Genomic DNA, 15,649 nt, shown 5'->3' on the forward strand with positions numbered 1-15,649 from the left:
TCCAAGTGGGATATTCCTAATAGTATGTCCAGGATGATTAGAATCGGCCCTAAGGAGTGTGTAACCCGCACTGGGTTTTCTGTATAGGTTAGAAGTGACCTCAGGACCATCTGATGTGAAAAGAACATCCAGAAACTCAATAGAAATTGGGTCCATTTTACCCGTGAATTTTAAATTCAAGTTATTATCATTTAAGTAAAGAAGCCAATTATCAATTTCAACCAGTGGGTCAGACACAATGAATAACAGGTCATCTATATACCTACAGTAAAACACCGTATCTAATCGGCGGGGACTGTCATCACCAAAAATGCGGAGCCCTTCCCACCACCCCATGTAGAGGTTGGCCAGGGATGGTGAGAACTTCAGTTCTCCCCGTCGAACATAAAGAAATTATGTGTAAGTAAATATTCTAAACACATGATGATAAATTCCTGCACAACTAAAGAAAAAAGACCAGATCTTTCCAAAAAGAAGGCCACGGCCCGAAGGCCTAAGCTGTGTGGGATAGAAGAGTACAGGCTGGACACATCACAAGTGATCCAGCGCAAGTTCTTCTCCTAGGACATCCCTTTCAGTTTGGACAGAAGTTGTTTAGTGTCACGTAAATATCCAGGAAGGTTAGTCACTAGGGGCTGTAGTTGCTGATCAACCCATTGGCCCAAACGTTCATTCAGAGAGTCAATGCCGGCTACAATTGGTCTTCCTGTAAGTGGTGAAAGGCCTTTATGTAGCTTAGGAAGGTGATGGAAAATGGGCATAACTGGAAATGCAGGGATGAACATATCTTTCTCTTTAGGGGTGAAGATGCCTATAAAGACCGCTCTGTCAAGAAGACATACCAACTCCTTTTTGAAAGGTTTGGTGGGATCGCCTTTTGGTTTGCTGTAGGTAGAAGAATCTGACAGCTGGCGTAGAGCTTCTTCTCTATATGCGGAGGCATTTAGGATCACCACAGCCCCCCCCCCCTTATCTGCATTTCTTATTACAATCGATGGATCTTTATGTAAGTTATTAAGAGATTTTTTTCTCCTCAGCAGTGAGGTTCCCAGACTTGTTATGGACAATGCTATTTGCAAGGTGTGCCAAATCCTTCTCTACCAATTTCTGATATGTGTCCATGTCCTTTCCTCTGGAGTTAATGGGGTAAAAGTCAGATTTCAGATTAAAGGATATTGTATGACACTTGGTGTTATCTGCCGATGCATGTGAGCTTGATTCAATAGCTAAATCTGATAGGTCTACTGATGTACATACATCGGAAAATAAAATGGGAAAAAGAGTTGACTCACCAGTTGGTAGAAGACTCTGTTGTGAAGTAATTTGATTCGGCTGTGGGATGATTTGATCATCTTCATTCTCCATATAGTAGTGTTTTTGTAGTGTCAAAGTCCGTACGAATCTGTTCACGTCGAGAATAGTGTTGAACAAATCAAAGTGGTTCATGGGGCAAAAATTCAAACCCCTAGACAACAGGGAAATATCAGAGGAGGATAGAAGGCGAGATGAAAGGTTGACTACGTTAAGGGTGTCCATTATTTCCGACCCCGCAGCTGGTATCGGTTTGTACCTGACTCTTCTGTGCCTCCCCCCCCCCCTCCGTGTTTTCCTCTTTTCTTCCCTTTTTACTTGTTTCAGCCATGTCCGCCCGGGTTTAAAGATATCGGATTGGTTTTAGTAGTGGTGTGATTACCATCAGAAGAGGAATCGGATCCGGTAGTTGCTAAGGTATCACAAGTGCGCTCCCCCTCTGTGTCAGAAAAACTGACCCTCTTCTTTGGGGTGGACCTCCGTGGATAGTGCGATTGAAAAGGGTTTTTTTTCCATAAGTACACTTTGTTGGTGTCATAATCCAATTGATCCCTTGTTCTTTTATCGTTTTTAGTGGAAATGACGTTTCTTTCAAGTTTGTCCAGTCTTTTGTTCAACTGCCATCAAGATTAGCATAATCAGGTGCTTGTTGTTGTGCTATGAGGTCCTTTTGGATTAGGGCCATTTCAGTCTGTATGCGATTCAATTCCTTTTGCTTGAAATCTATGATGATGTTCATCAACTTAAAGGAACAAGTGGAAAGTGCATTAGTCCATTCAAGTTTCAATTCTTCATCTGTAAACTCAAAAGTAGGAAACTTTTTTATTCCTAGACCCCGAGGGATCTGCTTCAATGATACGTAGTCGGTCAGAGCCTTAATATCCCAAAAAATACGAATCTCCTTAGCCATGAGGCTTTCAAGTTTGCGGAAGGTACCCCGCAGTGATACATCTCTGGAGACTAAATTTTGGGACGAGCATAACTGGCTAGATCTGAGTGGGTTATCAGATGGAGCCATGAGAGTCCGGCTAAACCCCATGTCAGGCTCTGGAATGGCTGGGTTGGACGTAATATCTATGGATGTCTGGTTCAAAGGGATATCCATGGTGCAAAAAAGTTGCCTCCAAAACGACCAAGGTGTATCACGATGTACAGGCAATTGTGTTGAGCAGGCAAAGACACAAAGCAAAAATCCAGGTAAGTAGACAGGAAAAAAGCAGATGCAGCTCACAAACACTCTTGCTCTGGAATGACACCGCCCTAGTAAGAACTGGTTCCAGGTGCTGGCTTTGCTGGTTTGCAGTGAGGTAGAAAGAAATCCTGGATAGCCGCACTCTGGGATAAGGCCATCTTTATTTCAATAAAATCCAACAATACAGTCAATTGCAGAGACGTACAGGGTGGTAGACTGCTAACGCGTTTCACATCATTTGGATGCTTATTCGTAGCTAGAGAGGGATAGTAGTAGTGTGGTATAAATAGAAAAGTAAAAAAGTAAAAGAGGGGGGGGCAGGGTATGCATGCCGGTAAAACAACCAATCACAGTGCTGCATAGCAAACCCACCCTCTCAGTGTGATTAAAACAATAATGATCCCATTATAAAAACCTACACCTGCAAAAAGAGGAGAGAAAACCTCCATTGTTAACCTAACCAAAATGCATAAAGAAAAATATAAGTAGACAAAACTGTCATGCCAATATAAATCAGCACGAACTCATAAAAATAACTGAAAAAAAGAGAAAAGAAAAGGTAGGTATTGGATGCTAAAACCCTCCATAGCAGGTGAAGCCGCAACAATGGAACAAACTTGAGTAGTTGGGAGTGCCAAAAAAGTGTTAAACCATAAAGAAGCATGAAAATGGATTAGACACCAGATGAACCACAAAAAAGTATAAATAAATATCCATTGTTGTTGATATTAAAGGGGTTGTAAAGGTAAAAATTTTTTCACCTTAATGCATTCTATGCATTAAGGTGAAAAAACTTTTGACAGTACCGCCGCCCCCAGCCCCCCCGTTTTACTTACCTGACGCCTCGAATCTTCGCTGCTCGTCCTCGTCATCTTCATTGCAGCTCAGCCTGGTCGCTGATTGGCTGCAGTGGATGGATTGAAAGCAGCGCAGCCATTGGCTCGCGCTGCTGTCAATAACATCCGATGACGCGGCGCGCCGGGGGGCGGGGCCGAGTGATACAGCGAGCGGCTATAGCCGCCGGCTGTATCACGGGAGCGCTCCCGCAAGCACTCACCACCATGCGAGGGAGCTCACATGAAGGTGGTAAATGCTTGCGGGGAGGAGCTGAAACAGCCGCCGAGGGACCCCAGAAGACCAGGTTCGGGGCCACTCTGTGCAGAACGAGCTGCACAGTGAAGGTAAGTATAACATGTTTGTTATTTTAAAAAAAAAAAAAATACCTTTACAACCCCTTTAAACTCCCATGACAATATCATGTTAGCTATGCGGTCAATAATGAAAAGATACTGTATATGATCAACCACATAGGAAACATAGAAGAACCCAACAAAGGAACCAAAACAAAGGATCGAATGAACTATTAAATGAATGCAGTTTCCACATAGATCAATGTGCTAGCAGACTATGCTACAACAGCAAATGTATAAAGACCATAAGTCTCACTCCATGTGCTGAAATAGGTTGAGTTGAATAATAACACAAAAGAGAGTAACCTCAAACGCACACAGATATAGTAGGGTGGCTATAGAATCTACATCAAACAAAGCCCAGACCTGCATCCAAAAAAAAAATTAAGAATTATTAAGGCGGCCTTGCTACATAGTACCATGCGATTAGAAATTCCCAAAGTCTCACTTCTCGTGCTGCAAAACACCATGGCTCACTATAAGAATACCATAAATCTAGAGTGGAATTGACCAAAGTAAAGCCAAAAGGCAAAAAGAACAAAATGGTCTATAACAAACCTAACAGCATTAAGCCATGTATTCAGAGACTCGAGAGAGTCTCACTTGAAGTGCTGCAGCATATCACAGTTGACTGTCAAAAAATGATGTCAATGGGACTATAGCTTAGTATATCTGACCAGATAGAACTAGTTTTTTACCAAGAATGCAAAATGTATGAGTATTTGGAAACCTTGCTACATAGTACAATGCGATTAGAAATTCCCAAAGTCTCACTTCTCCTGCTGCAGAACACCATGGCTCGCTATAGGAATACCATAAATCTAGAGTGGGATTGACAAAAATGATAATAAAGCCGAGAGGCGAAAAAAACAAAATGGTCTATAACAAACCTAACTGCATTATGCCATGTATTCGGAGACTCGAAAGGGTCTCACTTTAAGTGCTGCAGCACATCACAGTTGACTATCAAAAAATTATGTCAATGGGACTGTAGTTTAGTATATCTGACTAGATAGAACTATTTTTTTTCATATTATATATTGTTATGGCGGCCTTGCTGCATAATACCATGCAGTTAGAAATTCCCGAAGTCTCACTTCTCGTGCTGCAGGACACCACGGCTCGCTATAGAGACACCACAAATCTAGAGTGAGACTGACAAAAAATAAATAAAGCCGAAAGGCAGAAAAGACAAAATAGTTTATACCGAGCCTTACTGTATTATGCCGTGCATTCTGAGACTCAAAAGGGTCTCTCTTGAGAAGTCTCACTCAAACTGCTGAAAAAATCCTACTACTTGTTATGGCATGAAGCTGAAGCCTGAAAAACTTAGGCCTGGGGAATTATGTTTCCTCCCTGTCTTTAATCTTATCCACAAGGAGCTGGTGACGGGGTGTCTTTTTGGCTATGGACAGACCTTTATTGATGGCAGCTGGAGAATATCCTCTGTCCATAAACCTAGAGGACATAGAGATAGCTTCCCTATCAAAATCACTCTCCTTACTGCAGATTCTCCTCTGCCTTAGGAACTGTCCAAGTGGGATATTTCTAATAGTATGTCCAGGATGATTAGAATCGGCCCTAAGGAGTGTGTTACCCGCACTGGGTTTTCTGTATAGGTTAGAAGTGACCTCAGGACCATCCAATGTGAAAAGAACATCCAGAAACTCAATAGAAATTGGGTCCATTTTACCCGTGAATTTTAAATTCAAGTTATTATCATTTAAGTAAAAAAGCCAATTATCAATTTCAACCAGTGGGTCAGACACAATGAATAACAGGTCATCTATATACCTACAGTAAAACACCGTATCTAATCGGCGGGGACTGTCATCCCCAAAAATGCGGAGCCTTTCCCACCACCCCATGTAGAGGTTGGCCAGGGATGGTGAGAACTTCGTGCCCATGGAGGCGCCGCACTTCTGGAGATAGTACTCCCCGTCGAACATAAAGAAATTATGTGTAAGTAAATATTCTAAACACATGATGATAAATTCCTGCACAACTAGAGAAAAAAGACCAGATCTTTCCAAAAGAAGGCCACGGCCCGAAGGCCTAAGCTGTGTGGGATAGAAGAGTACAGGCTGGACACATCACAAGTGATCCAGCGAAAGTTCTTCTCCCAGGACATCCCTTTCAGTTTGGACAGAAGTTGTTTAGTGTCACGTAAATATCCAGGAAGGTTAGTCACTAGGGGCTGTAGTTACTGATCAACCCATTGGCCCAAACGTTCATTCAGAGAGTCAATGCCGGCTACAATTGGTCTTCCTGTAAGTGGTGAAAGGCCTTTATGTAGCTTAGGAAGGTGATGGAAAATGGGCATAACTGGAAATGCAGGGATGAACATATCTTTCTCTTTAGGGGTGAAGATGCCTATAGAGACCGCTCTGTCAAGAAGACATACCAACTCCTTTTTTAAGGGTTCGGTGGGATCACCTTTTAGTTTGCTGTAGGTAGAAGAATCTGACAGCTGGCGTAGAGCTTCTTCTCTATATGCGGAGGCATTTAGGATCACCACAGCCCCCCCTTTATCTGCATTTCTTATTACAATCGAGGGATCTTTATGTAAGTTATTAAGAGATTTTTTCTCCTCAGCAGTGAGGTTCCCAGATTTGTTATGGACAATGCTATTTGCAAGGTGTGCCAAATCCTTCTCTACCATTTTCTGATATGTGTCCATGTCCTGGATCACTTGTGATGTGTCCAGCCTGTACTCTTCTATCCCACACAGCTTAGGCCTTCGGGCCGTGGCCTTCTTTTTGGAAAGATCTGGTCTTTTTTCTCTAGTTGTGCAGGAATTTATCATCATGTGTTTAGAATATTTACTTACACATAATTTCTTTATGTTCGACGGGGAGTACTATCTCCAGAAGTGCGGCGCCTCCATGGGCGCGAAGTTCTCACCATCCCTGGCCAACCTCTACATGGGGTGGTGGGAAAGGCTCCGCATTTTTGGGGATGACAGTCCCCGCCAATTAGATACAGTGTTTTACTGTAGGTATATAGATGACCTGTTATTCATTGTGTCTGACCCACTGGTTGAAATTGATAATTGGCTTCTTTACTTAAATGATAATAACTTGAATTTAAAATTCACGGGTAAAATGGACCCAATTTCTATTGAGTTTCTGGATGTTCTTTTCACATCGGATGGTCCTGAGGTCACTTCTAACCTATACAGAAAACCCAGTGCGGGTAACACACTCCTTAGGGCCGATTCTAATCATCCTGGACATACTATTAGAAATATCCCACTTGGACAGTTCCTAAGGCTGAGGAGAATCTGCAGTAAGGAGAGTGATTTTGATAGGGAAGCTATCTCTATGTCCTCTAGGTTTATGGACAGAGGATATTCTCCAGCTACCATCAATAAAGGTCTGTCCATAGCCAAAAAGACACCCGTCACCAGCTCCTTGTGGATAAGATTAAAGACAGGGAGGATCCTAGGTCCCACAAGGGACCATCCTTTATTCCCAGCTTCTCCACACCCTATAGTGTGGAATTCCACAAGATAAATTCCACACTATAGGGTAAGTATCTCCCGGTCCTGTCCAATGATCCCATCTATTCCAAAGTTTTGGCTAAGGGTATCCGCAGTGTCTCTAGTAAAGCACCATCCCTTGGTAACCTTCTGTCACCCAACCTCTTTTCCAGCAAAAACAAATCTAAAAATTGGTTATCATTTCAGGGCACTTTTAGGTGTGGTGCTCGTAATTGCAACTATTGTCCATTAGTTAAGGGTGAAAGTCCCATAAAATTAATTATTTTGTTAACTGCAACACACGTTATGTAATATACGTCATTACATGCACTACATGTTCCATCCAATATGTAGGGAGAACTACACGCAGGCTGAAAGACCGGTTGTACGACCATCTCTACGACATCGACAAGGATCATGCCACAAACGTTGCACATCATTGGAACGAAGTCCATCAGAAGGACACGTCTTGACTTGTTATACAAGGCATTGACAAAATCAGGACACCACCGAGGGGTTGGGTGACAAATTTAGAATCTTATGCAGACGTGAAATCCAATGGATTTTCTCTCTCAACACTAGACGACCCCTTGGGCTCAATTTCGAGTGGGATGTGTCACATTTTTATGAATAACCGTACATGCGTCCTGCGTCTTCGCATACATATAAATGACTTTACCTGTAGTTTTTGTTATTCATATCCTCAGTAGTCCTCCGTCTGGGATTTTACCAACATTAATCAGCTCCCCTAAATTTGTTATCATTAGAAAGTTGCATCAGCCTGCTTATGCATTGTCTACAATTTACTATTTTTCATTGATATTTACATTATATATTTTTTACTGTTGATAGATTAGATATCCAGTTTTCAAATACTCATATATTCTGCACTCCTGGTAGATTGGAAACACAATTCCCCAGGCCTAAGTTTTTCAGGCTTCAGCTTCATGCCATAACAAGTAGTAGCATTTTTTCAGCAGTTTGAGTGAGACTTCTCAAGAGAGACCCTTTTGAGTCTCCGAATGTACGGCATAATACAGTAAGGCTCGGTATAGATTATTTTGTCTTTTCCGCCTTTCGACTTTATGTATTTTTTGTCAGTCTCACTCTAGATTTGTGGTGTCTCTATAGCGAGCCGTGGTGTCCTGCAGCACGAGAAGTGAGACTTCGGGAATTTCTAATTGCATGGTATTATGCAGCAAGGCCGCCATAACAATATATAATATAATAAAAAATAGTTCTATCTAGTCAGATATACTAAACTACAGTCCCATTGACATAATTTTTTGATAGTCAACTGTGATGTGCTGCAGCACTTTAAGTGAGACCCTTTCGAGTCTCCGAATACATGGCATAATGCAGTTAGGTTTGTTATAGACCATTTTGTTTTTTTCGCCTCTCGGCTTTATTATCATTTTTGTCAATCCCACTCTAGATTTATGGTATTCCTATAGCGGGCCATGGTGTTCTGCAGCACGAGAAGTGAGTCTTTGGGAATTTCTAATCGCACGGCACTATGTAGCAAGGTTTCCAAATACTCATACATTTTGCATTCTTGCTAGATGGGAAATACGATTCCCTAGGCCTAAGTTTTTCAGGCTTCAGGCTTATGCCATAGCAAGTAGCACTATATATTTTTTTAACAGTTTGAGTGAGACTCTTTAAGTGAGACTCTTTTTGAGTCTCCGAATGCATGGCATAATACAGCAAGGTTTGTTATGGACTATTTTGTCCTTTCTGCCTTTTGGTTTTATTTTTGTCAGTCCCACTCTAGATTTGTGGTGTTTCTATAGCAAGCCGTGGCGTCCTGCAGCACGAGAAGTGAGACTTCGGGAATCTCTAATTGCATGGTATTATGTAGCAAGGCCGCCTTAATAATATATAATATAAAAAAACTAGTTTTATCTAGTCAGATATTCTAAGCTATAGTCCCATTGACATAATTTTTTGACAGTCAACTGTGATATGCTGCAGCACTTCAAGTGAGACTCTCTCGAGTCTCTGAATACATGGCTTAATGCTGTTAGGTTTGTTATAGACCATTTTGTTCTTTTTGCCTTTTGGCTTTATTATTTTTGTCAAATTCCACTCTAGATTTATGGTATTCTTATAGTGAGCCATGGTGTTTTGCAGCACGAGAAGTGAGACTTTGGGAATTTCTAATCGCATGGTACCATGTAGCAAGGCCGCCTTAATAATTTTTTTTTTTTTTTTTTGGATGCAGGTCTGGGCTTTGTTTGATGTAGATTCTATAGCCACCCTACTATATCTGTGTGCGTTTGAGGTTACTCTCTTTTGTGTTATTATTCAACTTAACCTATTTCAGCACATGGAGTGAGACTTATGGTCTCTATACATTTGCTGTTGTAGCATAGTCTGCTAGCACATTGATCTATGTGGAAACTGCATTCATTTAATAGTTCATTCGATCCTTTGTTTTGGTTCCTTTGTTGGGTTCTTCTATGTTTCCTATGTGGTTGATTACATATCTTTTCATTATTGACCGCATAGCTAACATGATATTGTCATGGGAGTTTAATATCAACAACAATGGATATTTATTTATACTTTTTTGTGGTTCATCTGGTGTCTAATCCATTTTCATGCTTCTTTATGGTTTAACACTTTTTTGGCACTCCCAGCTACTCAAGTTTGTTCCATTGTTGCGGCTTCACCTGCTATGGAGGGTTTTAGCATCCAATACCTACCTTTTCTTTTCTCTTTTTTTCAGTTATTTTTATGAGTTCGTGCTGATTTATATTGGCATGACAGTTTTGTCTACTTATATTTTTCTTTATGCATTTTGGTTAGGTTAACAATGGATGTTTTCTCTCCTCTTTTTGCAGGTGTAGGTTTTTTTAATGGGATCATTATTGTTTTAATCACACTGAGAGGGTGGGTTTGCTATGCAGCGCGGTGATTGGTTGTTTTATCAGCATGCATACCCTGCCCCCCCCCTTTTACTTTTTTACTTTTCTATTTATACCACACTACTACTATCCCTCTCTAGCTAGGAATAAGCATCCAAATGATGTGAAACGCGTTAGCAGTCTACCACCCTGTACGTCTCTGCAATTGACTGTATTGTTGGATTGTATTGAAATAAAGATGGCCTTATCCCAGAGTGCGGCTATACAGGATTTCTTTCTACCTCACTGCAAACCAGCAAAGCCAGCACCTGGAACCAGTTCTTACTAGGGCGGTGTCATTCCAGAGCAAGAGTGTTTGTGAGCTGCATTTCCTTTTTTCCTGTCTACTTACCTGGATGTTTTCCTGTACACAGAGCAGGTGGGGGGAGGAGGCACACCACACTGCCTGAACTGCATCCTCTGCCAGGATAGAAGATCGGACAAGTTAAAATGCAGGTAACCCTTGCACTGCTGACACATCACTGTAAGGGATCATTTTCAACTTCAACTGGAATTTAACAGCATTTTATGTTTTTGGAGAGTGCTGAGGGGTTGGCTTTCATGTTATGTCCTTCAAGTTTGCCAGGTGGTAGAATTTTTGCTATGTGAAGACTGGCCCTTGCATGTCCCCAATCACCAGCAATAGATTGTATTGTAGAAGAGAGCTAGCTCTCGGGGTTTTGGAAAAAGAATGTGCACTTCCCTCTAAATGCAGTGCTTAGTGCCTGGGGGGCATTGCCACTTGTTGTATGGCTAACTTGTCCCCTGCAGACACTTATCTGTAATATGTCATGTACTATGTGTCCAGTCTATGATAGACCGTTGAAGAATGCCCACCAGTCTCCAACAACCCCTGTATCATGTCTACAATCTCTGACCATTTCTTGTATCATGTCTGCAGTCTCTGACAGTCTCTTGTATCTTGTCTACAGTCTCTGACCATCTCCTGTATCTTGTCTGCAGTCTCTGACCATCTCCTGTATCTTGTCTGCAGTCTCTGACCATCTCCTGTATCTTGTCTGCAGTCTCTGACCATCTCCTGTATCATGTCTACAGTCTCTGACCATCTTCTGTATCTTGTCTGCAGTCTCTGACCATCTCTTGTATCATGTCTGCAGTCTCTGACAGTCTTGTGTATCATGTCTGCAGTCTGTGACAGTCTCATGTATCATAGGCACTTGACTACGCCCACAATTTACTGTGACAAAGCGTGCCGCAAGTCTTTTCACTCCCAGTAGAGATGAGCCGAACACCCCCTGTTCGGTTCGCACCAGAACATGCGAACAGGCAAAAAATTTGTTCGAACACGCGAACACCGTTAAAGTCTATGGGACTCGAACATGAATAATCAAAAGTGCTAATTTTAAAGGCTTATATGCAAGTTATTGTCATAAAAAGTGTTTGGGGACCTGGGTCCTGCCCCAGGGGACATGTTTAATGCAAAAAAAAGTTTTAAAAACGGCCGTTTTTTTCGGGAGCAGTGATTTTAATAATGCTTAAAGTGAAACAATAAAAGTATAATATTCCTTTAAATTTTGTACCTGGGGGGTGTCTATAGTATGCCTGTAAAGGGGCACATGTTTCCCGTGTTTAGAACAGTCTGACAGCAAAATGAAATTTCAAAGGAAAAAAAGTCATTTAAAACTACTCGTGGCTATTAATGAATTGTTGGTCCGACAATACACATAAAAGTTCATTGATAAAAACGGCATGGGATTTCCCCACAGGGGAACCCCAAAGCAAAATTTAAAAAAAAAATGTCTTGGGGGTCCCTCTAAATTCCATACCAGGCCCTTCAGGTCTGATATGGATATTAAGGGGAACCCCATGCCAAAATTAAAAAAAAAATGGCGTGGGGGTCCCCCTCAAAATCCATACCAGACCCTTTAGGTCTGGTATGGATTTTAAGGGGAACCCCGCGCCATAATTAAAAAAAAATGGCGTGGGGTCCCCCGAAAAATCCAAACCAGACCCTTATCCGAGCACGCAACCTGGCAGGCCGCAGGAAAAGAGGGGGGACGAGAGAGCGCCTCCCCCCGCCTGAACCGTACCAGGCCACATGCCCTCAACATTGGAAGGGTGCTTTGAGGTAGCCCCCAAAGCACCTTGTCCTCATGTTGATGAGGACAAGGGCCTCATCCCCACAACCCTTGGCCTGTTACATAACGGGTGACCCCGCCCCCCTCTGACATTACGGGGAAAGCCATAGGGAAGTTTCCGTCAAGTCCCCGTGCGTCAGAGGGGCGGGGTCACTGGGTGGCCCCTCCCTCCTTTATATAAGAAGTGTCAGAAGAGAAGCATCACACAGCGGGAGCCTCCCATGGATGCGGAGCGGCCCAAGAATGAAGCGGGGAAGAAGACGCAGCGGAGGAAGATGCCAGGCGAGAACACCGGAGCAAGAAGCAGAGGATTGGAGGAAGAACCAGTGGAAGAAGAAGATGGACGAAGAAACCGAAGGAAGAAGGAAGAAGACCCGAAGAAGATGGAAAGAAGAAGACTTTAAATAAAGGAATTGTCAAAAACTGTCTCTTGTCATTTTTAACATCTTTGACACTTTTTTTGTGAAATGGTAGGGGTACTTTTGTACCCCATTACCATTTCACAGATTCCAATAAGCACCCCGCCCACAGACCTCCACAACCACTGGCCAAGGGTTGTGAGGATGAGGCCCTTGTCCTCATCAACATGGGGACAAGGTGCTTTGGGGGCTACCTCAAAGCACCCTCCCAATGTTGAAGGCATGTGGCCTGGTACGGTTCAGGAGGGGGGCACTCTCTCGCCCCCCCCTCTTTTCCTGCAGCCTGCCAGGTTGCGTGCTCGGATAAGGGTCTGGTATGGATTTTTGGGGGGAACCCACGCCATTTTTAAAAAAAATTTTGGCACAGGATTCCCCTTAAAAGGGTCTGGTATCGCTTTAGAGGAGGACACCCACGCCATTTTTTTTTTTTTTAATTTTGGCACGGGGTTCCCCTTAATATCCATACCAGACCTAAAGGGCCTGTATGGAATTTAGGGGGACCCCCACGCCATTTTTTTTTTTTTTTAATTTTGGTTCGGGGTTCCCCTGTGGGGAAATCCCATGCCATTTTTATCAATGAACTTTTATGTGTATTGTCGGACCGACAATTCATTAATAGCCGCGAGTAGTTTTAAATGACTTTTTTTCCTTTGAAATGTCATTTTGCTGTCAGACTGTTCTAAACACGGGACACATGCGCCCCTTTACAGGCATACTATAGACACCCCCCAGGTACGACATTTAAAGGAATATTACACTTTTATTGTTTTAATTTAAGCATTATTAAAAACACTGCTCCCGAAAAATCGTCAGTTTTTAAAACTTCTTTTTGCATTGATACATGTCCCCTGGGGCAGGACCCAGGTCCCCAAACACTTTTTATGACAATACCATGCATATAAGCCTTTAAAATTAGCACTTTTGCTTTCTCCCATAGACTGTTAAAGGGTGTTCCGCGGCTTTTGAATTTGCCGCGAACACCCCAAATTGTTCGCTGTTCAGCGAACTGGCGAACAGCCGATGTTTGAGTCAAACATGAGTTCGACTCGAACTCAAAGCTCATCCCTATCCTCCAGTGTCCCTCATTCTGAAGTTCAAAAGTTGGGAGATATGCCTGTGCTTAGTGCTGGACCCCCAAAGGGTACTGCCAGCCGATGGTTCCAGCATTAAAGTCCACCTGATCTGCCAGAGCTGCTGAGTCTCGTGCCATTTTAAAACTGCTCTGGAATGGATTTCCACATTATACTAAATTTAGACATGTGCAGAAGACTACTTGATATAGAATCACTGTTAGGATTTTGGATTGGGAATTCTAATCTTTTATTTCAAATGGAGTTACTCTGCAGGAGAAAGACATTGGTATTCAGATGTAATGGTGCTGTATTACCTATTATGATTTTAAAAATTTTGTTCATAAATACAATTCTAAAAAAAAAAAAAAAAAAAAAAACACGTTTATGATGTTTCTCATTTACAGATACAAACAGTACTGCTCACAAGTTTTTTATTCTCCTGTGTATGGTCTGGGAACACTGATTTTCACGGTGAAGAATTGATTGATCCCTCTGATATGCTGCATTATGATGCTGCTTCACAGACAATGAAAACTTCAAAGGTATTATAATGTAAACAGTAATGACAATGTCACAACCTATCTTGTGCTGCACACTTTCCAACCTACGCCCTTTTAGTGATTCTATTTTGCCATTTGCTACTACAGACCAGCATAGCACATGCGAAATGCAAATAGTATTTTGCCTATGGCCTTCTGCAGTGAACAACATTAGCCAGGAATTATTTAAAACACGTTCCCAGAACTTAAAGTGATCCTATCAGGGGGTTTAAAAAAATTATAACAGCATTGTCCTGTGAAGAAAACAGTTTAATACGTACGTGTCTAGCAGCTTGTTTGCTGAAACTTCACTTTGTAGCAGAGCTCCCAACGCTGATCCTATCTCATACTGCCTGGTGTGTTGAAGAGCTTGTCCCCTGCTGGCCACTGTGGTTCCTTCCTACAATCCCTAATTCACTAATGTGTCCTGAAGTGGATACCCGGATAGCAAGTTTTAAAATGACTTGCTAAGCTATTGCTAGACTTGGCAGGCTTTCCAAGTTTCTTGAACAATTGCAGCAAGTCCGCATTGCATGACTCCAGATTAACTTTCTTTGCAAACATTATGCAAGTCTGCTGCAAGTTCTGGTTCACTTATGTTGTGCACTAATCATCCCACCACAGGGGTCACTGTGGCTGAATTTTCATGCTGTAGACTTGCAGAGCTCTTCCTGTAGACTCACCACTTCAACTTTGCTCTTGCTAGAGACTTGCCACGCAAATTTGCTAAAAATTGGAAAAGTGTCAACTAGAACTTGCAAGTGCTCTGCAAGTGTACAACTTGCCAGTGAAAATGTGCAGCAAGTTAACAGACTTACAATTCAACACTGCCACAAAATTGTGGCAAGTTATCCTTGCTATCTGGGTAGGAGTCAGTGGGAGAAACCACAGTGACTAATAAACACCAGAGGTGTTGAGTAGGATTGGTATTGGGAGCTCTGCTATAGTGAAGCACAAAATGGTTTCATTTGCAAGACAAAGGCTGATGTTTACTTTGTAACCCCAGACATGGTCACTATAAGGAAGGAAAGAGCAGGTAAACTATGGGGCCAATCGAAAACTCCAAGCTCACTTACCGACCAGCCCGCGGACAACCAAATTAACTTGTCTAACGATATGCATTAAAAACAGGGGTTTAGTCTGCACACATTTGCAAATATATGCGTAAGCTACAGGCCCCGCCAAGGCACCGTGGTATCTGTAGTCCTATCACTAGCTTATGAGTGATTCCATAATGGAAACGCATGCATTGTGATGGATAGATGGAGGGCAGGTGGACTGAAGGGAGCCCATCCCTTCTTAAAGGTACAGGGGCACACTGAACACCCAGCACATAGCACATTGGCTGCAAAGGTGTCAGTGCATTGCCTGACCAATATAACAGTAATACAAAATGTGTTTTTACAGCATGTGCTTCCATTGTGGAGTCACTTATA

At 42.3% G+C, this 15,649-nt stretch overlaps 1 protein-coding gene across 2 annotated transcripts in view; it reads left to right on the forward strand.

Annotated features, from left to right (window-relative positions):
• LOC141103390 (uncharacterized) overlaps positions 1–15,649 on the forward strand; it is a 200,358-nt gene that overhangs the window by 38,479 nt on the left and 146,230 nt on the right. The window contains exons 2-3 of one of the 2 annotated variants that reach the window (XM_073592919.1): positions 10,458–10,539; positions 14,079–14,216. In XM_073592919.1, the coding sequence (XP_073449020.1) occupies positions 10,534–10,539; positions 14,079–14,216 (144 nt within the window). In that variant the 5' untranslated portion in view covers positions 10,458–10,533. The remainder of the gene's footprint in view (positions 1–10,457; positions 10,540–14,078; positions 14,217–15,649) is intronic. The other variant, XM_073592918.1, reaches the window with a different exon arrangement.

Source organism: Aquarana catesbeiana, linkage group LG07 (assembly GCF_042186555.1).
Source record: "Aquarana catesbeiana isolate 2022-GZ linkage group LG07, ASM4218655v1, whole genome shotgun sequence".
NCBI lineage: Eukaryota > Metazoa > Chordata > Amphibia > Anura > Ranidae > Aquarana > Aquarana catesbeiana.